The sequence below is a fragment of the Triticum dicoccoides genome, chromosome 7A, assembly GCF_002162155.2.
Source record: "Triticum dicoccoides isolate Atlit2015 ecotype Zavitan chromosome 7A, WEW_v2.0, whole genome shotgun sequence".
Lineage (NCBI taxonomy): Eukaryota > Viridiplantae > Streptophyta > Magnoliopsida > Poales > Poaceae > Triticum > Triticum dicoccoides.
In genome coordinates, this window is record NC_041392.1 from 17,587,756 (window position 1) to 17,610,935 (window position 23,180).

At 44.7% G+C, this 23,180-nt stretch overlaps 1 protein-coding gene across 1 annotated transcript; it reads right to left on the reverse strand.

Moving 5' to 3' along the window:
- Positions 1–966: 966 nt before the first annotated feature.
- Positions 967–5,773, reverse strand: LOC119329180 (protein FAR1-RELATED SEQUENCE 9-like). The gene is made up of 4 exons (XM_037602183.1): positions 5,560–5,773; positions 2,989–5,333; positions 2,024–2,132; positions 967–1,931 (listed from the first exon to the last, which is right to left on the reverse strand). The coding sequence occupies exon 2, from the start codon at positions 5,328–5,330 to the stop codon at positions 3,153–3,155; it is 2,178 nt and encodes a 725-aa protein (XP_037458080.1). The 5' UTR covers positions 5,331–5,333; positions 5,560–5,773; the 3' UTR covers positions 967–1,931; positions 2,024–2,132; positions 2,989–3,152.
- Positions 5,774–23,180: the final 17,407 nt, after the last annotated feature.

Sequence of the window (23,180 nt, forward strand, 5' to 3'; positions counted from 1 at the left end):
TTCTCCCTCGTCCGTGCCCCACTCAAGGGACAATGTGTGCCTTCTCCCTCGTTCTCCACGTTCGTGCCCCACTCAAGCAGTGACGCGTGCCTTCTCCCTTGACATCCACGTTTGTGCCCCACTCATGCGGTGGCGCGTGGCTTCTCCCTCGACCTCCACGTTTGTGCCCCAGTCATGGGGCGACGCATGGCTTCTCCCTCGACCTCCACGTCTGTGCCCCCAATCACGAGACGACGCGTGGCCTCTCTCTCGGCCTCCACGTCCACGCCCCAGTAGCGAGGCGACGCGTGGCTTCTAACTTGACTCCACGTCCATGCCCCACTCACGAGGCGACGCGTGCTTTCTCCCTCCATCTCCACGTCAGTCTTCCATTCGCAAGGTGACGTGTGTCATCGTACTTCCTCCATTACCTGTTGGTAGAGCTGAAAACAGCCTGCCTGAAGAAATAAAATGCTCGCATTCCGAACACTAGTTTCTCTGTTGGTCATGCATAGATCGAAATAAGGAAGAAACAGGAGTCACCTTCAGCAGAAGGGCAAGGTTTTCAGGTAGCGTGCCCCTACTGCCATAACTGAAGCTCCATTACGAGTAGCCATATGATACTGCATATTTCCCTTCACAAACCAGCTACTGAACGACCAACACCAGCTCGGATTTCCTTTTTTAAAAATAACTATGATCCTGATCATCTTTTTCTTGCATGTGTTTTTTACATATGCCGGTTAAACCTAAATTGACACATATTTATCCTACAGTTTCCTCAAAAGATGGCACGCAGGACAGCCCAGCCATAAAAAATGAAAACTTGAAAATAGGACTAGTGAAACTCCATCATAAGTTCATAACAGCTCAACAAAATCACTGATCCATGCTAACTGAAAAAACAATGTGGAACCAAAGATAGTAAGATAGCAGTATCAAGTAAAAACATGTGGGATCACAATAACAATCAAGAGTAAACAGTAATGACTTACTCAAACTTGTCCCTTTTTCACAGCTTTTTATTTCCATTATTAGATTATTACAGTTTCAGCCAGCATAAAAGAAGATTTGTACACACGTGGTATACACAACCCAGTTACCCATGTATGCCTTCCTTCCTGAGCAGTAACACCAAAAGGCTCAAATGATGCTTCTTTCAAGTGGCATAAGAATGTGTGTGCATGCTGGGTAACATTTTCTAGGTATTTCCCCCCAAAAAAACTCCACCCTCGAGTCTCCCAAAGAGATCTTCTCAATTCCTTCTGCCCTCGGCTCTTCATCACAAGGCCATAAGCGTACCTCATACGATGGTTGCAGTATGCAGCTTCATCATCCATACATTCCTTATATGATGATTCATATTGCTTTGGACTGAAAAGCCACTGCTTGGATATCTCTGGTCCACCGCCTCAGTATACACATTCTTAATAGTTAATACTAAGAGCTTGTCTCTGGTCCACCGCTTCAGCAACTTATTATTAGCCCATGTTTCCTCGGATACTACTTCAGAGTCGCATCCCTGCATACACTTGGTGAACATCTTATTAAAAGCTTTCAAACCCCCAGCAAATGCACCAAGGCGAGATGTGGAATTCTTTTGAATGTTCCAGTGACAGCATGTATTGGGAAACAATTCCTCAATTGCTTTTGACATAACTTCGTCACCACGTCTGCAGGAAAGAGTGCCACACTGGCTCTTCCCAGCCAAACCCACATGTGTACAGCATTGATTCATGTCACCAGCAAGAACATGTGTTGCGAAGCTCAAGACAGTTTCAGATCATTCAGTTCAGTCCCCATGGCAGCATGGTGGCACAGTCGGGGTGTTAGTCGTTTGAGAAGCATCATTTAAGAATGATCGAACCTCATCAGGGTGACAGCCTCGGAAGGGGCCCTGCTCGAACCTCATCTCCCAGAACTGCTCCAGCTCCTCAAGAATGCCACTATTCCTGACATTTGAAAGACAACATGATGGCATTCTGAACACTAATTTCTCCATTTGTCATGTATACAATGAAATAAGTTCAGAAACAAGAGTTACCTTCATCAAAAGGGTAGGAGTTTTAACGGATCAGATAGTATTGCAACAAGTCAAGTTGCACATGCCATATGCTCCAGCTTCTCCCAGGTTAGGAAAGTCTTAAGAGTTTCTGTAAGGGTTGGCAATAAATAGCTGCTTCAAACTATGTAAAAACAGGTGAGTACAACAGAGCGAACAAGTGACCGAGCTACTTGTGTTCTGGCAGACTTGAACTACAGGCAACAGATATTACAGTGCACATAGCAAACAAAGACCATGCCAGAAATAGTGTGTAAAAGCCAAAAATAAACTTTGGAATAGTGCCTCATGCTCAAGAAACAAACTCTGATGTTTTCTTATTAAGCAGAAGGAATTTCTGGAAACAACATATGGATGTAAGAAAGCAACCGCATACAGTCTTACCCTCATGAGTTCACACCTTAAAATCAGAGACAAATGCTGATGTATTCGGTGCAATGTCATATGCCAATGTCTCAGTTAGAAACCAGCTATTGAACAACCAACTTCCACCGAAAACAACGGTTAAGAAAAACCCATGACCATGTTTATTTTATTTTTTTGTTGCATGGTTCTGAAACATTAATATGTGATTTTTAGAAAGGTCAGCCGACCCCAACTTAGCTGACCTATATTCACCCATAGTAATCCTACACTCGCATCAAGATGGCATGTGTTGAAGTGCATATGTGGACTGCCTAGCCCTTTCCATAAGTTCAGACTTTTGGTTGCGTTTGCTAGTGCATGAAGCTTAATAGCATGCATGGTTCAAACTGGCCGGTTGACCCCAATACACTGCCACCCACACAAACTTAAAAATAGCACTGGTGAAACTTCATCATATAACAGTTTAACAAACATCATGGACTCATGCTAATTAACAAATATGTGGAAACAAAGATAGTAGTATCCAGCAAAGCACATGGAATCAGAGTAGTAACGATCAAAAGCAAAGAATTATGACTTACTCAAACTTTATCTCGTTTCACAGGTTTCCATTTCCATTTTTAGATTACAGTTTGAGTCAGCGGAAAAGAAGGTATGCACATATATGTTGTAAAAGACCCAGTTATCCCTAAGTATATCTTTCGTTCCTCAGTAGTAACACCAAAAAGCTTTATCGATGCTTCTTTCAAGTGGCATAAGATTGTGCATACTGTGTAGCATTTTGGTATTTCTCCAATTCTTTCTCTCCACCCTCAAGAGCCTCCCAAAGAGATCTTCTCAATTCCTCCTGCCCTTCACTCTTCATCACAAGGTCATAAGCATACCTCATAGCATGGTTGCAGTATCCAGCTTCATTATCCATGCACTCCTGATATGATGATTCATATTGCTTTGGGTTGAAAACCCACTGCTTAGCATCTCTGGTCCACCGCTTCAGTATATATATTTCTGGAATTTTGCCCACATTCTTGATACTAAGAGCTTTCAGAGTATGTGGACAAAGTAAACCCATTGTCTCAAACTGACTACAGCTGCAAGTGAGTTGCATTGTTGACATATTCAGATGAACTGTGCAGACTCTTGACCCTCTACCCTGCATAGTCATCTCAAACCGATATGTGTCACTGTCTTCACACGGAAGTGCCTTGAATTTTGTGGCCCCACAACCGTCAAGAAAATATGTCTCGAATAGCTTGTAGATTCTGTGTGTATAAACTTTTGCTGCATGATTCAAAATATCACTGTGCTTTATAATACAAGAAAGTGGCCTTTGACAACACCGCACATCCTCATCAAACTCTTTTTCGCGCCAATCCTCAGTCAGCTTATCCACAGCAGCAACAATTGTGGAAAGAGAAGTCGATTTATCAACAATGCAAGTGAATATGTTACTCAAACTGTCACATTGTGGCTCGTTTTCGACCCCACCATCAAAAGTGCACTTGTTCAGAGCACCACACCACTTCTGCTTGAGCTTATAAAGTTTGCTCAGCCACTTATTATCCTGCAACTTAAACTCACGGAGCATCGCAGCCCATGTTCCCTCGAATTCTGCTTCTGAGTCGCATCCCTGCATACACTTGGTGATCATCTTATTAAATGCTTTAGAAGCATTAAGTGCACCAAGGCGAGAAGCGGCATTCTTTTGAATGTGCCAGTGAGCAATGCGATGGCATGTATTTGGAAACACTTCCTCAATTGCATTTGACATAACTTGGTCTTGGTTGGTGAAAATAGATCGTGGTTGCCGGTTTCCCATTGCCTCCAAGAAAGACTTGAACAGCCACGTGAAAGATGACATGGAATCATCTGCTAATAATGCACAGCCATACATAGTGGTCTGCCAATGGTGGTTCACACCAACAAAAGGAGCAACTATATAATTCTGTTTGTTTAAGCGGTAAGTTGAATCAAAGACAACCACGTCACCGAAACAGTCATAGTCCATTCTGCTCCTACCATCTCGCCAAAAGATATTACTCATCCGACCAGCTCGGTCTAACTGAACATCCCAGTAAAACATTCCATCTAAATTTGCTCTGCTCTTTAGATGGCTTACAATGCTTTGCAACTCTCCGGTCCCTACGGCTGATGTCCTTGTTATGCCGCTAAAACCAGGGAGCAAATCTTGCCTCGGAGTCTCTGCGTTGTTAGCTACGCTAGTGCTTGCAGCCATTTGGGAAGGTACACCCCCTAACTGGTACCCACCATATAACACCGCATCCGCAGCAGAACATGACCTCCCAGCTATAAGTGACTTGGCAGACCGCAGAAGGTGCCGTTCTTCAGGTCTTACCAAGTTGTGGTTGTGATCAGACACGAGTCGGATTACCCTCCACTCGCCCTGGCTGTTTGCTCTGAAGCGAACCATGGCCCTGCAATTGGTCCTGGTGTGCGGGTCGTTGAAGTTCTCGTCGGTAAGCTTCTCTGCTTCCTTGAGGCCCTCCTTGGAGCAGAAGTAGTCCTTGGTCCTGATTCTCTTGGTGCCAGTGAAGTAGGACTGCTTGCCCTTGCGGACGCTGAACCCCGTGCGGTGCCCGTAGTCACAGTACAGCTTGTACGCCTCCTCCTCACTGTACACCACCTTCAGGAGCAGCTCCTCGGCCCCCTCCTTGCTGCCCTGCACAGTTGGGACCTCCTCGCTCTCGGCTTCCTCCACAGTGGCTCCTCGCACCCTCATTCCGCCGCCGGGGTGAGAAACCGGCACCTGTCCTTCCCTGGCCCCTTCAACGCTGACCGGAGCACCGCTGTCCTGCAACCTGGCTCCTTCACACTGGTCTGCCCCAACGACACCGACGCTCTCATCGACGCTCATTGGGTCTCCTCCCCCGGCATCGGCACCTTCACCGTCAGTGTTCACCATGGCCTACAAAGTCAAACACCGGAGATCGATCAGACAAACAGCTGAAGGAAAGAAATGCTATCAACCCTAGCCGACATCTGAAACCTAGCCTCACGAAGGGGAAAAGCTACTAAACATCATCAGAGCTAAGCAATCGGCTGTACGCGGGGGCGGATCCAGTATAGATGGTGCGAATTTCTCTACCTCGTCGCCGGGAAGAAATCGTGGATGGACGGCGAAATGCTCGTACCTCAGAAGGGACCAGTGGCCGGAATCGCGGCGGAGCAGCCGCGGCGCGGCGCCGGAGCCTGCCTATAACTTGACGGCGCCGAGAAGGCCGCCTCCGCCGCACGCTTCAGCCGCCCCGCCCGGGCTCGCCGGAGTCGGTCGCGCCGCCCGCCGGAGAGTCGTAGTCGGTCGCCTTCCCAATCTGGTTCGGGATCGGGAGCGCTCGCTCGGGTTTGGTTTGGTCTGTGTGGAGCAAATTTTTTTTTGTGTGTGTGTGTGCTCGAGCCCGAGCCCGATGAGTATGGGCCGGCCAGGTCAGAGGAGCCCAAATGAAGATTATTAGGGCATGTACAATGATGCTATTTTAGGAGTGCCATGTAGGATAAATGATGAGGTGGATGAGAGAAAACTCATAAGAAAAGGCTTGTCTTCTCTTATTTAAGATAAGACAAGAGATGATATCTTAGCACAATATGTGTCACCACGTTTTTAGGAATAACTAGTTATGAAGATAAGGCTAAGAAATGACCCATTGTAGACATCTTTTTTTGTCATCTCTTAATTACATGCAAGACTTAAGATAAGACTATTTTATCAACCATTGTACATGCCCTTACTCGTCTGGAATTATTCATCACGGAAATGAAATAAAAATGAATTTATCTAAAACTAAAATCCGTCTAGATACATCCATTTCTTCGATAAGTATTCGCGGGATGGAAAAACTTTACCAAAAAAGATGGATGGCAATTGAGGCTACTCATGGCAGTCACAAATGCAGTAAGAGTTTCTAAAAATAATGTAGTAAAAATGTTGACTTAAATTTTGCGTTATTTTTATATCATGAGTGATTTTGTGCGAAAGCTATTTTCGTGAGAAATTACATCATGTGCTCCGAGAGTTATAGCTAGGTGTAGTGTGTTGACATGCATAGACAAATGTGGCGAAATGTATGAAGTATGATAACGCCTTAAAAACAAGTTTGTATTGGTTAATTTCGAAGCCCTACTGCAATTATGTTATTATTGAATATCAACACGTGTTGGATGGTTAGGAGGATGGTGACACCCCGACAAGCGTCAAATCTCATGTCTGACGCTTTTGTGTCTCATTATTCATTAATAAGAATTATTTTTTTGGTGTGTGGCGACGTTCTCGATGGAGCGACATCTATGATGGCTTCATCAATCTTGAAGTTCTGCAATGACGACCCGGTCTTTTAGTAGGCGATGTGTGAGTACGTGTATGGTGGTGTGAGTGTCTGTGTATCTATGCTGTAATTGGTGTTTCTCCAAAGAAAGTTGTTATTGCAATTGAAATGTTCATTAGATTAGTGATGACCAAGTGGAACTAGTCAAATTTCATGGCAACCACCTCACATGTTTAACTTCATATAAATAAAGGTAAATAAAATCGGATTTAGCAATGTCTTATTTCAGTAACCCCTTATCCTACTTTGTATAATAGGTTGAGTTTGGGAAGAGTTTCTTGTCATGATTTGCTAGCAGCATCCTGCGCAAGGCTGCTCATATGTATACGTCATTGATGCTACAAATGTGGACAACCACACTATTTGCAGTAGAATAAAATGATCACATAAGTGGAGATGCGATGTTTGGTGAAGTAATAATGATGTCTCAAAGCTACACACAACACTGATCGCCCTTATAAATAACTAGCTTATTCCTAGTGTAGCATGATCGCACTTAATTGATATAGAAAGAACGACAAAAGTGTAGGAGGGAAGAAACGATGACGAGCATGGTGAATGAGGTGGACGATCACATAGCATGATCTAACGGGAATGAGATGCATCAGAAAAATGATGTATGAGCTCGATCAATTGTCGGTAGTAGTAGACTAGGAAGGAAATGCTATCAACCCTAGCCAACATCTGAAACCTAGCCTCATTAAAGGGAAAAACTACTAAACATCATCAGAGCTAAGCAATCCACTTTCCACGGGGGCAGATCTAGTCTAGATGGTGCGAATTTCTCGACCTTGTCAGCGGCGCTTAGTTGAGGGAGAAATCCTTGATGGACGACGAAATGCTCGTACCTCAGTAGAGACCAGTGGCCAGAAGCGTGGCAGAGCAACCGCAGCGCGGCGCCGGAGCCCGCCTATAGCTTGATGGCACTGATAAGGCCGCCTCCGCCGCACGCTTTAGCTGCCTCGCCCGAGCTAGCCGGAGAGTCGTGGTCAGTCGCCTTCCAAATCCGGGTCAGGAATGCTCGATCATGTTTGGTTTGGTCTATGTGGAGCAACAATGTGGGTGAGGGCCATGTCACCCATACCGACTACTATCGAACCGGCCCAAAACTGTAGCACCGGTTACTAGTGTCTGCAAACCGGTGCCTGCAGTGCAGCACCCTCTGATACGACTAGGCTGGCCCATGCATTTGCTTTTTTTTCTCTTTAAAAGCTCAAAGAAAGTGAGAGAACTCGAACTCACGATCTGCTGCTTCTACTCCAACGACCGCAACCACTAAGCCATGCAATGACTTGCGTTTTGTAGCGTCTTTCCTTATTTTTCATTTTCCTCTTCAGTCGCGGGAAATCCTCAAGTTTTGGGAAGCTTCCGAAGCTTCCCAAACGGCTTCTTTTGATTCGCTGGTCATTTTCTTATGCAGTTTTATACGGAGTTTTGTTTTCTTTTTTCTTTTTTAAATGCACGTTTTCAAAATAAATTATTTTTTATTAAAAAAACCTGATGATTATTTTTCAAAATCAATGAACTTTTTTCCAAATACAGCGAACTTTTTTCAAATTCGATGAACTCTTCGAAATTTGATGAACTTTTTTCAAATCCGATGAACTCTTTTCAAATTCGCTGATCTTTTTTTTTAAATGGATGAAATTTTTATCAAAATTAATGTTTTTTAAATTCAATGAATTTTTTCAAAATTGGTGATTTTTTAAAATTCAATGAACCTTTTCCCATTTCTTGGCGAGCTTTAAAAAAAATTGATGGACGTTTCTCAAGATCAAAGGATGTTTTTTTGAAAATTGATGAACCTTTTGAATCTGTGAGTTTTTTTTAAAGTTGATGAAGTTTTTTATTTCAAAATCGATAATTTTTTTAATTCATGATCTTTTTCAGATATTGATGAACTCTTTTTTCAAAATCATTCACCTTTTTGTCAAATTTATGATTTTTTCGAATTTGTGATTTCTTTCAGAAACGATGAACTTTTTCAAATTTTGAAAAGTCAACACCGTCAACTACGATAGGTCAAAGGTTCAACGTTCAAGTGATGCCCGAGCTAGGAGTTTTTCTGTTGAAATTTACGTTTTTTTAAATGATTCATACTTAGATAAACAGTAGTGTTTCCTACTCAGTCTAGTGGTTGTCTCGGCGCACCGTTGACCTTAGTGTCCTGAGTTTGATTCACAGCTCTCCCTTTTTGTTTGGGCACTTCCATTTTACGTGTTTGTTCTTTTAGCAGTTTTCTGGGCCGGCCCGCTATGCGTCTCCTGCGAGCGCCAGCAGCTCTAACGGGCGCTTGTAGCGCTAACCAGGAGCTCCCTTGTAGTACGGTTTCTCTCGGGTTTTTTGTTTCTTTTATTATTTTTTCGTTTTTATTTTCTTCCTTTCATTGGCTTTCATCAGTATTTTGTTTCTTTCTTCAGTTTTTTTTTCTTTTTTTCTTTTCATTTTTTTATTTTTTACCACATTTCAATATTTTTCATCAGTGTTGTACATTTTTTTGTGTATAGTAGGAACATTTTTTTGTATTCATTTAACATATATCAAATAGACATGATTAACATTTATGCAAAATAAATATTTTTATGTCTACTTTTTTCACACGCATTGTACATTTTCAATATACATTTTATACACTTTAACATTTTTTAATTACATGGGTTCACATTTTCTTTAAATGGCAACAACTACACCATCAGACGCAAAATTATGCATTCATAACGGTTGGCATGTGATGTTTGGTGAAGCAATGATAATATCTGGGCCGTACACAACATTTGTAACTCATTTACCTTTTATATATAACTAGATTATTCCACATGTAGTAGGATCGTTACAGTCTAATCAATTTAGATTGGAAGGCCAGAACAATGAGTATTTGTCATGGTTAATGGCATGAACTGTCACATAGCCCAACCTAGAGGGGAATGGAATACATTGGAAAATGGTCATAGAACCACAGTCCACAGATGAATGGTGAAGCTAGCATGAAATAGAGAGATTATGGTTCTTTGGTTGTAAATTTCTAACACCGAGACCACTAGCTTCCCTAGTGGTACAAGAGTGGTGCCTAGTCGGATGATTCATGGGCATTATGGTATTTTCAGTATGTCGGTTGTGTTTTTCTATAAATCCATCGTTATTGTTGAGTATAATGTTTATTAGGAAAGACGAGATAGATTAGGATTTGTTCTGGCTTGTCTTATACTCCAAATAAATCATTGTACTTCTATATATATGCCAACGAGGCTCAAGCAATAGAACGAACAACAATTCCACCAATCCCCCTCTCTCCCTTCTAACATGGTATCAAAGCAAGTCGATCCTAAACCATAGTCGTCGCCGCTTCCGCACCCGCGCCTCGCCCCCGGGGCGGTCGGCCTCCATGACCGCCGCCGGGGGCCGCGCCGCCCGTACCTACGGTTCATCCGCCGGTCATGTTGATCGGCTGCCCTGGAGAGTCTTTTCCCCGAGCCTTGCTCCGGGATTTTCTCTCTCCCGCCGGTCATCTTGATCGCACGGTTTCTTTTTGATTTTCCGATCTATTCTTGATTGGTTTGTGTCGCCCACCGCCGCCGTCGACCCCGAGCGCCTCTATTCCGACCCCGGCGCGACCAGCCGGTCTCTCCTCCGACCCGGCGGCCACGCGCGCCGAGGTGGCCAGTCAGGGCCAGCCGCCGTCCGCGCGTCGGTCCGCCCGTCGCCCTGCGCTGGCCGTCACCGCCCTGCTCCGACCGGGGCACCTGCATCGCCCCGACCAGGCGGCCTCGCGCCATGCGACGGCCAATCATAGCCGTCGCTCGCGCGCCGGCCCGCCCATCGATCCACATCACCCGCTTCTGCCGCGTCTGCACGGCAGCCCGATGGTCTACCTCATCGGCCTCGTCCTCGGTTGCGTCGGGACGGCTGCGTCAGGCTCGTCGGCTGCCTCAAGTCGGGCACCGCTGCTCCATTGGTCGCTTGGGCCTCGCTGCCTGGGGCGCCGACGTTGCTTTGGCAGCCCGGGTGCCGGTGCTGACAAGCTCGTCCGCGCGACGTCCCATGCCGTCTGTTGTCGCCGGCTTCACCTCGGACTCTGCCGCCACCACGCCTCCACCGAGCGGCGTCCCCGACCTCGCGCGTGATTGGCTTAATCACCCGCTCGCCGCCGCGATCCGCCTCATCTACGTCGCGCGACCGACCTGGCCCGTCGGTTACCCGTGCCTCCGCAGGTCCCATGAAGATCGTCCCCGAGTTCAGCGTGCCTCTCCATTGATCGAGCATCGGGCTGCCGCTGCGTCGCCCCATCGGGCTGAAGCGCCGCCGCCCCGTGGTTCTTCTCCCGGCTGCACCGACCCGCGTCACCGCCGCGTCACCCCTTCGGGCCGTAGTGCCGCGGCCCACGTGTTGGAAATATGCCCTAGAGGCAATAATAAAAGCATCATTATTATATTTCCTTGTTCATGATAATTGTCTTTTATTCATGCTATAATTGTGTTATCCGGAAATCGTAATACATGTGTGAATAATAGACACCAACATGTCCCTAGTAAGCCTCTAGTTGACTAGCTCGTTGATCAACAAATAGTCATGGTTTCCTGACTATGGACATTGGATGTCGTTGATAACGAGATCACATCATTAGGAGAATGATGTGATGGACAAGACCCAATCCTAAACATAGCACAAGATCGTATAGTTTGTTTGCTAGAGTTTTCCAATGTCAAGTATCTTTTCCTTAGACCATGAGATCGTGTAACTCCCGGATACCGTAGGAGTACTTTGGGTATACCAAACGTCACAACGTAACTGGGTGACTATAAAGGTATACTACGGGTATCTCCGAAAGTGTCTGTTGGGTTGACACGGATCAAGACTGGGATTTGTCACTCCGTATGACGGAGAGGTATCACTGGGCCCACTCGGTAACGCATCATCATTATGAGCTCAAAGTGACCAAGTGTCTGGTCACGGGATCATGCATTACGGTATGAGTAAAGTGACTTGCCAGTAACGAGATTGAACGAGGTATTGGGATACCGATGATCGAATCTCGGGCAAGTAACATACCGATTGACAAAGGGAATTGTATACGGGGTTGCTTGAATCCTCGACATCGTGGTTCATCCGATGAGATCATCGAGGAGCATGTGGGAGCCAACATGGGTATCCAGATCTCGCTGTTGGTTATTGACCGGAGAGCAATCTCGGTCATGTCTACATGTCTCCCGAACCCGTAGGGTCTACACACTTAAGGTTCGGTGACGCTAGGGTTGTAGGGATATGTATATGCAGTAACCCGAATGTTGTTCGGAGTCCCGGATGAGATCCCGGATGTCACGAGGAGTTTCGGAATGGTCCGGAGGTAAAGAATTATATATAGGAAGTGCTATTTCGGCCATCGGGACAAGTTTCGGGGTCACCGGTATTGTATCGGGACCACCGGAAGGGTCCCGGGGGTCCACCGGGTGGGGCCACCTATCCTGGAGGGCCCCATGGGCTGAAGTGGGAAGGGATCCAGCCCAAAGTGGGCTGGGGCGCCACTTCCCCCTAGGGCCCATGCGCCTAGGGTGGGGAAACCCTAAAGGGGGGCGCCCCCTTGCTTGGGGGGCAAGCCCCCCACCCCTTGGCCGCCGCCCCCCCTAGGAGATTGCATCTCCTAGGGCCGGCACCCCCTAGGCCTCCTATATATAGTGGGGGGGGAGGAAGGACCTCACACCCAATGCCCTGGCGCCTCCCTCTCCCTCTCCAACACCTCCTCCTCCTCCATAGAGCTTGGCGAAGCCCTGCCGGAGTACTGCAGCTCCATCACCACCACGCCGTCGTGCTGCTGCTGGAGCCATCTTCCTCAACCTCTCCTCCCCCCTTGCTGGATCAAGAAGGAGGAGACGTTACGCTGACCGTACGTGTGTTGAACGCGGAGGTGCCGTCCATTCGGCGCTAGGATCTCCGGTGATTCGGATCACGTCGAGTACGACTCCCTCATCCCCGTTCTTTGAACGCTTCCGCTCGTGATCTACAAGGTACGTAGATGCATCCAATCACTCGTTGCTAGATGAACTCATAGATGGATCTTGGTGAAACCGTAGGAAATTTTTTGTTTTCTGCAACGTTCCCCAACAGTGGCATCATGAGCTAGGTCTATGCGTAGTTCTCTTTGCGCGAGTAGAACACAATTTGTTGTGGGCGTAGATGTTGTCAACTTTCTTGCCGCTACTAGTTTTATTTTGCTTCAACGGTATTGTGGGATGAAGCGGCTCGGACCAACCTTACACGTACGCTTACGTGAGACCGGTTCCACCGACTAACATGCACTAGTTGCATAAGGTGGCTGGCGGGTGTCTGTCTCTCCCACTTTAGTTGGAGCGGATTCGATGAAAAAGGGTCCTTATGAAGGGTAAATAGAAGTTGACAAATCACGTTGTGGCTTTCACGTAGGTAAGAAAACGTTCTTGCTAGAACCCTATTGCAGCCAGGTAAAACTTGCAACAACAATTAGAGGACGTCTAACTTGTTTTTGCAGCAAGTGTTTTGTGATGTGATATGGACAAAGTTGTGATGAATGATGAATGATATATATGTGATGTATGAGATGTTCATGCTATTGTAATAGGAATCACGACTTGCATGTCGATGAGTATGACAACCGGCAGGAGCCATAGGAGTTGTCTTTATTTTTTGTATGACCTGCGTGTCATTGAGTAACGCCATGTAAATTACTTTACTTTATTGCTAAACGTGTTAGCCATAGTAGTAGAAGTAATAGTTGGCGAGCAACTTCATGGAGACACGATGATGGAGATCATGGTGTCATGCCGGTGACAAGATGATCATGGAGCCCCAAGATGGAGATCAAAGGAGCTATGTGATATTGGCCATATCATGTCACTATTATTATTTGATTGCATGTGATGTTTATCATGTTTTTGCATCTTGTTTACTTAGAACGACCGTAGTAAATAAGATGATCCCTCATAATAATTTCAAGAAAGTGTTCCCCCTAACTGTGCACCGTTGCGACAGTTCGTTGTTTCGAAGCACCACGTGATGATCGGGTGTGATAGATTTCAACGTTCACATACAATGGGTGTAAGACAGATTTACACATGCAAACACTTAGGTTGACTTGACGAGCCTAGCATGTACAGACATGGCCTCGGAACACAGAAGACCGAAAGGTCGAACATGAGTCGTATAGAAGATACGATCAACATGAAGATGTTCACCGACGTTGACTAGTCCGTCTCACGTGATGATCGGACACGGCATAGTTAACTCGGATCATGTTATACTTAGATGACTCGAGGGATGTCTATCTGAGTTGGAGTTCATTGAATAATTTGATTAGATGAACTTAATTATCATGAACTTAGTCTAAAATATTTGCAATATGTCTTGTAGATCAAATGGCCAACGTAGTCCTCAACTTCAACGCGTTCCTAGAGAAAACCAAGCTGAAAGACGATGGCAGCAACTACACGGACTGGGTTCGGAACCTGAGGATCATCCTCATAGCTGCCAAGAAAGATTATGTCCTACAAGCACCGCTAGGTGACGCACCTATTCTCCCTGCAGAACAAGACGTTATGAACGCTTGACATGAACGTACGATGACTACTCCCTCGTTCAGTGCGGCATGCTTTACAGCTTAGAGCCGGGGCTCCAAAAATGTTTTGCGAGACACGGGAGCATATGAGATGTTCGAAGAGCTGAAAATGGTTTTCCAAGCTCATGCCCGGGTCGAGAGATATCAAGTCTCCGACAAATTCTTCAGCTGTAAGATGGAGGAAAATAGTTCTGTCAGTGAGCACATACTCACTATGTCTGGGTTGCATAACCGCTTGACTCACCTGGGAGTTAATCTCCCGGATGACGCGGTCATTGACAGAATCCTTCAGTCGCTTCCACCGAGCTACAAGAGCTTTGTGATGAACTTCAATATGTAGGGGATGGAAAAGACCATTCCTGAAGTATTTGCAATGCTGAAATCAGTAGAGGTAGAAGTCAAAAAGGAACATCAAGTGTTGATGGTGAATAAAATCACTAAGTTCAAGAAAGGCAAGGGTAAGAAAACCTTCAAGAAGGACGGCAAGGGAGTTGGCGCGCCCGGCAAGCAAGCTGCCGGGAAAAAGCCAAAGAATGGACCCAAGCCCGAGACTGAGTGTTTTTATTGCAAGGGAAGTGGTCACTGGAAGTGGAACTGCCCCAAATACTTAGCGGACAAGAAGGCCGACATCACGAAAGGTATATGTGATATACATGTAATTGACGTGTACCTTACCAGTACTCGTAGTAGCTCTTGGGTATTTGATACCGGTGCAGTTGCTCACATTTGTAACTCAAAGCAGGAGCTGCGGAATAAACGGAGACTGGCGAAGGACGAGGTGACGATGCACGTCGGGAATGGTTCCAAGGTTGATGTGATCGCCGTCGGCACGCTACCTCTACATTTACCTACGGGATTAGTTTTGAACCTCAGTAATTGTTATTTAGTACCAAGTTTGAGCATGAACATTGTATCAGGATTTCGTTTAATACGAGATGGCTACTCATTTAAATCCGAGAATAATGGTTGTTCTATTTATATGAGAGATATGTTTTATGGTCATGCTCCGATGGTGAATGGTTTATTCTTAATGAATCTCGAGCGTAATGCTACACATATTCATAGTGTGAGTACCAAAAGATGTAAGATTGATAATGATAGTCCCACATACTTCTGGCACTGCCGCCTTGGTCACATAGGTGTCAAACGCATGAAGAAGCTCCCTGCAGATGGACTTTTAGAGTCTCTTGATTACGAATCATTTGACACGTGCGAACCATGCCTCATGGGTAAAATGACCAAGACTCCGTTCTCAGGAACAATGGAGCGAGCGACCAACTTATTGGAAATCATACATACTGATGTGTGCGGTCCAATGAGTGTTGAGGCTCGCCGTGGCTATCATTATGTTCTTACCCTCACTGATGACTTGAGTAGATATGGGTATATCTATTTAATGAAACACAAGTATGAGACCTTTGAAAAGTTCAAGAAATTTCAGAGTGAGGTTGAGAATCAACATGACAGAAAAATCAAGTTCCTATGATCAGATCGTGGAGGAGAATACTTGAGTCATGAATTTGGCACACACTTAAGAAAATGTGGAATAGTTTCACAAGTCACGCCGCCTGGAACACCTCAGCGTAATGGTGTGTCCGAACGTTGTAATCGCACTCTATTAGATATGGTGCGATCTATGATGTCTCTTACCGATTTACCGCTATCTTTTTGGGGCTATGCTTTAGAGACTGCCGCATTCACTTTAAATAGGGCTCCGTCGAAATCTGTTGAGACGACACCGTATGAATTATGGTTTGGGAAGAAACCTAAGCTGTCATTTCTAAAAGTTTGGGGATGCGATGCTTATGTCAAGAAACTTCAACCTGAAAAGCTCGAACCCAAGTCGAAAAAATGCGTCTTCATAGGATACCCTAAAGAAACTATTGGGTATACCTTCTACCTCAGATCCGAAGGCAAGATCTTTGTTGCCAAGAATGGATCCTTTCTAGAGAAAGAGTTTCTCTCGAAAGAAGTAAGTAGGAGGAAAGTAGAACTTGATGAAGTATTACCTCTTGAACCGGAAAATGGCGCAACTCAAGAAAATGTTCCTGAGGTGCCTGCACCGACTAGAGAGGAAGTTAATGATGATGATCATGAAACTTCAGATCAAGTTGCTACTGAACTTCGTAGGTCCACAAGGACACGTTCCGCACCAGAGTGGTACGGCAACCCTGTCTTGGAAATCATGTTGTTAGACAACGGTGAACCTTCGAACTATGAAGAAGCGATGGCGGGCCCGGATTCCGACAAATGGCTAGAAGCCATGAAATCCGAGATAGGATCCATGTATGAAAACGAAGTATGGACTTTGACTGACTTGCCCGTTGAGCGGCGAGCCATAGAAAATAAATGGATCTTTAAGAAGAAGACAGACGCAGATGGTAATGTGACCATCTATAAAGCTCGGCTTGTCGCTAAGGGTTATCGACAAGTTCAAGGGGTTGACTACGATGAGACTTTCTCACCGGTAGCGAAGCTAAAGTCCGTCCAAATCATGTTAGCAATTGCCGCATTCTATGATTATGAGATATGGCAAATGGACGTCAAAACGACATTCCTTAATGGTTTCCTTAAGGAAGAATTGTATATGATGCAGCCGGAAGGTTTTGTCGATCCTAAGAATGCTAACAAGGTATGCAAGCTCCAACGCTCGATTTATGGGCTGGTGCAAGCATCTCGGAGTTGGAACATTCGCTTTGATGAGATGATCAAAGCATTTGGGTTTACGCAGACTTATGGAGAAGCCTGCGTTTACAAGAAAGTGAGTGGGAGCTCTGTAGCATTTCTCATATTATATGTAGATGACATACTTTTGATGGGAAATGATATAGAACTCTTGGACAGCATTAAGGCCTACTTGAATAAGAGTTTTTCAATGAAGGACCTTGGAGAAGCTGCTTATATATCAGGCATCAAGATCTATAGAGATAGATCAAGACGCCTCATAGGTCTTTCACAAAGCACATGCCTTGATAAGATATTGAAGAAGTTCAATATGGATCAGTCTAAGAAGGGGTTCTTGCTTGTGTTACAAGGTGTGAAATTGAGCTCAGCTCAATGTCCGACCACGACAGAAGATATAAAAGAGATGAGTGTCATCCCCTATGCCTCAGCCATAGGTTCTATTATGTATGCCATGCTGTGTACCAGACCTGATGTAAACCTTGCCGTAAGTTTGGTAGGTAGGTACCAAAGTAATCCCGGCAAGGAACAGTGGACAGCGGTCAAGAATATCCTGAAGTACCTGAAAAGGACTAAGGAAATGTTTCTCGGTTATGGAGGTGACCAAGAGCTCGTCGTAAAGGGTTACATCGACGCTAGCTTCGACACAGATCTGGATGACTCAAAGTCACAAACCGGATACGTGTATATTTTGAATGGTGGGGCAGTAAGCTGGTGCAGTTGCAAGCAGAGCGTCGTGGCGGGATCTACATGTGAAGCGGAGTACATGGCAGCCTCGGAGGCAGCACATCAAGCAATTTGGGTGAAGGAGTTCATCACTGACCTAGGAGTCATACCCAATGCGTCGGGGCCAATCAAACTCTTCTATGACAACACTGGAGCTATTGCACTTGCCAAGGAGCCCAGGTTTCACAAGAAGACCAGGCACATCAAGCGTCGCTTCAACTCCATTCGTGAAAATGTTCAAGATGGAGACATAGATATTTGTAAAGTACATACGGACCTGAATGTAGCAGATCCGTTGACTAAAGCTCTCCCTAGAGCAAAACATGATCAACACCAGAATTCCATGTGTGTTCGATTCATCACAATGTAACTAGATTATTGACTCTAGTGCAAGTGGGAGACTGTTGGAAATATGCCCTAGAGGCAATAATAAAAGCATTATTATTATATTTCCTTGTTCATGATAATTGTCTTTTATTCATGCTATAATTGTGTTATTCGGAAATCGTAATACATGTGTGAATAATAGACACCAACATGTCCCTAGTAAGCCTCTAGTTGACTAGCTCGTTGATCAACAAATAGTCATGGTTTCCTGACTATGGACATTGGATGTCGTTGATAACGAGATCACATCATTAGGAGAATGATGTGATGGACAAGACCCAATCCTAAACATAGCACAAGATCGTATAGTTCGTTTACTAGAGTTTTCCAATGTCAAGTATCTTTTCCTTAGACCATGAGATCGTGTAACTCTCGGATACCGTAGGAGTACTTTGGGTATACCAAACGTCACAACGTAACTGGGTGACTATAAAGGTATACTACGGGTATCTCCGAAAGTGTCTGTTGGGTTGACACGGATCAAGACTGGGATTTGTCACTCCGTATGACGGAGAGGTATCACTGGGCCCACTCGGTAATGCATCATCATTATGAGCTCAAAGTGACCAAGTGTCTGGTCACGGGATCATGCATTACGGTACGAGTAAAGTGACTTGCCAGTAACGAGATTGAACAAGGTATTGGGATACCGACGATCGAATCTCGGGCAAGTAACATACCGATTGACAAAGGGAATTGTATACGGGGTTGCTGGAATCCTCGACATCATGGTTCATCCGATGAGATCATCAAGGAGCATGTGGGAGCCAACATGGGTATCCATATCCCGCTGTTGGTTATTGACCGGAGAGCAATCTCAGTCATGTCTACATGTCTCCCGAACCCGTAGGGTCTAAACACTTAAGGTTCGGTGACGCTAGGGTTGTAGGTGAAGCAAATATGCCCTAGAGGCAATAATAAAGTTATTATTTATTTCCTTATTTCATGATAAATGTTTATTATTCATGCTAGAATTGTATTAACCGGAAACATAATACATGTGTGGATACATAGACAAACAGAGTGTCACTAGTATGCCTCTACTTGACTAGCTCGTTAATCAAAGATGGTTATGTTTCCCAACCATGGACAAAGAGTTGTTATTTGATTAACGGGATCACATCATTAGATGAATGATCTGATTGACATGACCCATTCCATTAGCTTAGCACCCGATCGTTTAGTATGTTGCTATTGCTTTCTTCATGACTTATACATGTTCCTATGACTATGAGATTATGCAACTCCCGTTTGCCGGAGGAACACTTTGTGTGCTACCAAACGTCACAACGTAACTGGGTGATTATAAATGAGCTCTACAGGTGTCTCCAAAGGTACATGTTGGGTTGGCGTATTTCGAGATTAGGATTTGTCACTCCGATTGTCGGAGAGGTATCTCTGGGCCCTCTCGATAATGCACATCACTTAAGCCTTGCAAGCATTGCAACTAATGAGTTAGTTGCGGGATGATGTATTACGGAACGAGTAAAGAGACTTTGGATACCGACGATCGAATCTCGGTCAAGTAACATACTTACTTGCCCGAGATTCGATCGTCGGTATCCAATACCTAGTTCAATCTCGTTACCGGCAAGTCTCTTTACTCGTTCCGTAATACATCATCCCGCAACTAACTCATTAGTTGCAATGCTTGGAAGGCTTAAGTGATGTGCATTATCGAGAGGGCCCAGAGATACCTCTTCGACAATCGGAGTGACAAATCCTAATCTCGAAATACGCCAACCCAACAAGTACCTTTGGAGACACCTATAGAGCACCTTTATAATCACCCAGTTATGTTGTGACATTTTGTAGCACACAAAGTGTTCCTCCGGTAAACGGGAGTTGCATAATCTCATTGTGATAGGAACATGTATAAGTCATGAAGAAAGCAATAGCAACATACTAAATGATCGTGTGCTAAGCTAACGGAATGGGTCATGTCAATCACATCATTCTTCTAATGATGTGATCCCGTTAATCAAATGACAACCCATGTCAATGGCTAGGAAACTTAACCATCTTTAATCAACAAGCTAGTGAAGTAGTGGCATACTAGTGACACTCTATTTGTCTATGTATTCACACATGTATTATGTTTCCGGTTAATACAATTCTAGCATGAATAATAAACATTTATCATTATATAAGGAAATAAATAATAACTTTATTATTGCCTCTAGGGCATATTTCCTTCAGTCTCCCACTTGCACTAGAGTCAATAATCTAGATTACACAGTAATGATTCTAACACCCATGGAGCCTTGGTGCTGATCATGTTTTGCTCGTGGAAGAGGCTTAGTCAACGGGTCTGCAACATTTAGATCCGTATGTATCTTGCAAATTTCTATGTCTCCCACCTAGACTAGATCCCGGATGGAATTGAAGCGTCTCTTGATGTGCTTGGTTCTCTTGTGAAATCTGGATTCCTTCGCCAAGGCAATTGCACCAGTATTGTCACAAAAGATTTTCATTGGACCCGATGCACTAGGTATGACACCTAGATCGGATATGAACTCCTTCATCCAGACTCCTGCATTCGCTGCTTCCGAAGCAGCTATGTACTCCACTTCACACGTAGATCCCGCCACGACGCTTTGTTTAGAACTGCACCAACTGACAGCTCCATCGTTCAATGTAAACACGTATCCGGTTTGCGATTTAGAATCGTCTAGATCAGTGTGAAAGCTTGCATCAACGTAACCATTTATGATGAGTTCTTTGTCACCTCCATAAACGAGAAACATATCCTTAGTCCTTTTCAGGTATTTCAGGATGTTCTTGACCGCTGTCCAGTGATCCACTCCTGGATTACTTTGGTACCTCCCTGCTAGACTTATAGCAAGGCACACATCAGGTCTGGTACACAGCATTGCATACATGATAGAGCCTATGGCTGAAGCATAGGGAACATCTTTTATATTCTCTCTATCTTCTGCAGTGGTCGGGCATTGAGTCTTACTCAACTTCACACCTTGTAACACAAGCAAGAACCCTTTCTTTGCTTGATCCATTTTGAACTTCTTCAAAACTTTGTCAAGGTATGTGCTTTGTGAAAGTCCAATTAAGCATCTTGATCTATCTCTATAGATCTTGATGCCCAATATATAAGCAGCTTCACCGAGGTCTTTCATTGAAAAACTCTTATTCAAGTATCCCTTTATGCTATCCAGAAATTCTATATCATTTCCAATCAGTAATATGTCATCCACATATAATATCAGAAATGCTACAGAGCTCCCACTCACTTTCTTGTAAATACATGCATCTCCAAAAGTCTGTATAAAACCAAATGCTTTGATCATACTATCAAAGCGTTTATTCCAACTCTGAGAGGCTTGCACCAGTCCATAGATGGATCGCAGGAGCTTGCACACTTTGTTAGCTCCCTTTGGATCGACAAAACCTTCCGGTTGCATCATATACAACTCTTCTTCCAGAAATCCATTCAGGAATGCAGTTTTTATGTCCATTTGCCAAATTTCATAATCATAAAATGCGGCAATTGCTAACATGATTCGGACAGACTTAAGCATAACTACTGGTGAGAAGGTCTCATCGTAGTCAATCCCTTGAACTTGTCGAAAACCTTTCGCAACAAGTTGAGCTTTGTAGACAGTAACATTACCGTCAGCGTCAGTCTTCTTCTTGAAGATCCATTTATTCTCAATTGCTTGCCGATCATCGGGCAAGTCAACCAAAGTCCATACTTTGTTCTCATACATGGATCCCATCTCAGATTTCATGGCCTCAAGCCATTTTGCGGAATCTGGGCTCACCACCGCTTCTTCATAGTTCGTAGGTTCATCATGATCTAGTAACATGACTTCCAGAATAGGATTACCGTACCACTCTGGTGCGGATCTTACTCTGTTGATATACGAGGTTCAGTAACAACTTGATCTGAAGTTTCATGATCACCATCATTAACTTCCTCACTAATTGGTGTAGGCGTCACAGAAACCGGTTTCTATGATGAACTACTTTCCAATAGGGGAGCAGGTATAGTTACCTCATCAAGTTCTACTTTCCTCCCACTCACTTCTTTCGAGAGAAACTCCTTCTCTAGAAAGGATCCATTCTTAGCAACGAATGTCTTGCCTTCGGATCTGTGATAGAAGGTGTACCCAACAGTCTCCTTTGGGTATCCTATGAAGACACATTTCTCCAATTTGGGTTCGAGCTTATCAGGTTGAAGCTTTTTCACATAAGCATCGCAGCCCCAAACTTTCAGAAACGACAACTTTGGTTTTTTGCAAACCACAATTCATAAGGCGTCGTCTCAACGGATTTTGATGGCGCCCTATTTAACGTGAATGTAGCCGTCTCTAAAGCATAACCCCAAAATGATAGTGATACGTCCATTTTGCATCATGCTTTTATATCAATATTTATTGCATTATGGACCGTTATTTCACTTTATGTCACAATACTTATGGCTATTCTCTCTTATTTTACAAGGTTTACATAAGGAGGGAGAATGCCGGCAGTTGGAATTCTGGGCTGGAAAAGGAGCAAATATTAGAGACCTATTCTGCGCAACTCCAAAAGTCCTAAAACTCCACGGAACATCTTAAAATAAATAAAGAAAAATGCTCGCCAAATATGAAGGCTAGGGGGCCCACACCCTGCTCACGAGGGTGGGAGGCGCCCCCCCTAGGGCACGCCCCCTACCTCGTGGTCCCCCTGGTGGCTCTCCGACGTCCATATTCTCCTATATGAAGTCTTTTGATGAGAAAAAAATAAGAAGGAACTTTTTGGGACAAGACGCCGCCGCCACGAGGCGGAACCTTGGCGGATCCAATCTAGAGCTCCGGCAGAGCTGTTCTGCCGGGGAAACTTCCCTCCCGGAGGGGGAAATCATCACCATCGTCATCACCAACGCTCCTCTCATCGGGAGATGGCAATCTCAATCAACATCTTCACCAGCACCATCTCATCTCCAAACCCTAGTTCATCTCTTGTATCCAATTCTTTTCTCAAAGTCCGGGATTGGTGCTAGTAGGTTGTTAGTAGTGTTGATTACTCCTTGTAGTTGATGCTAGTTGGTTTAATT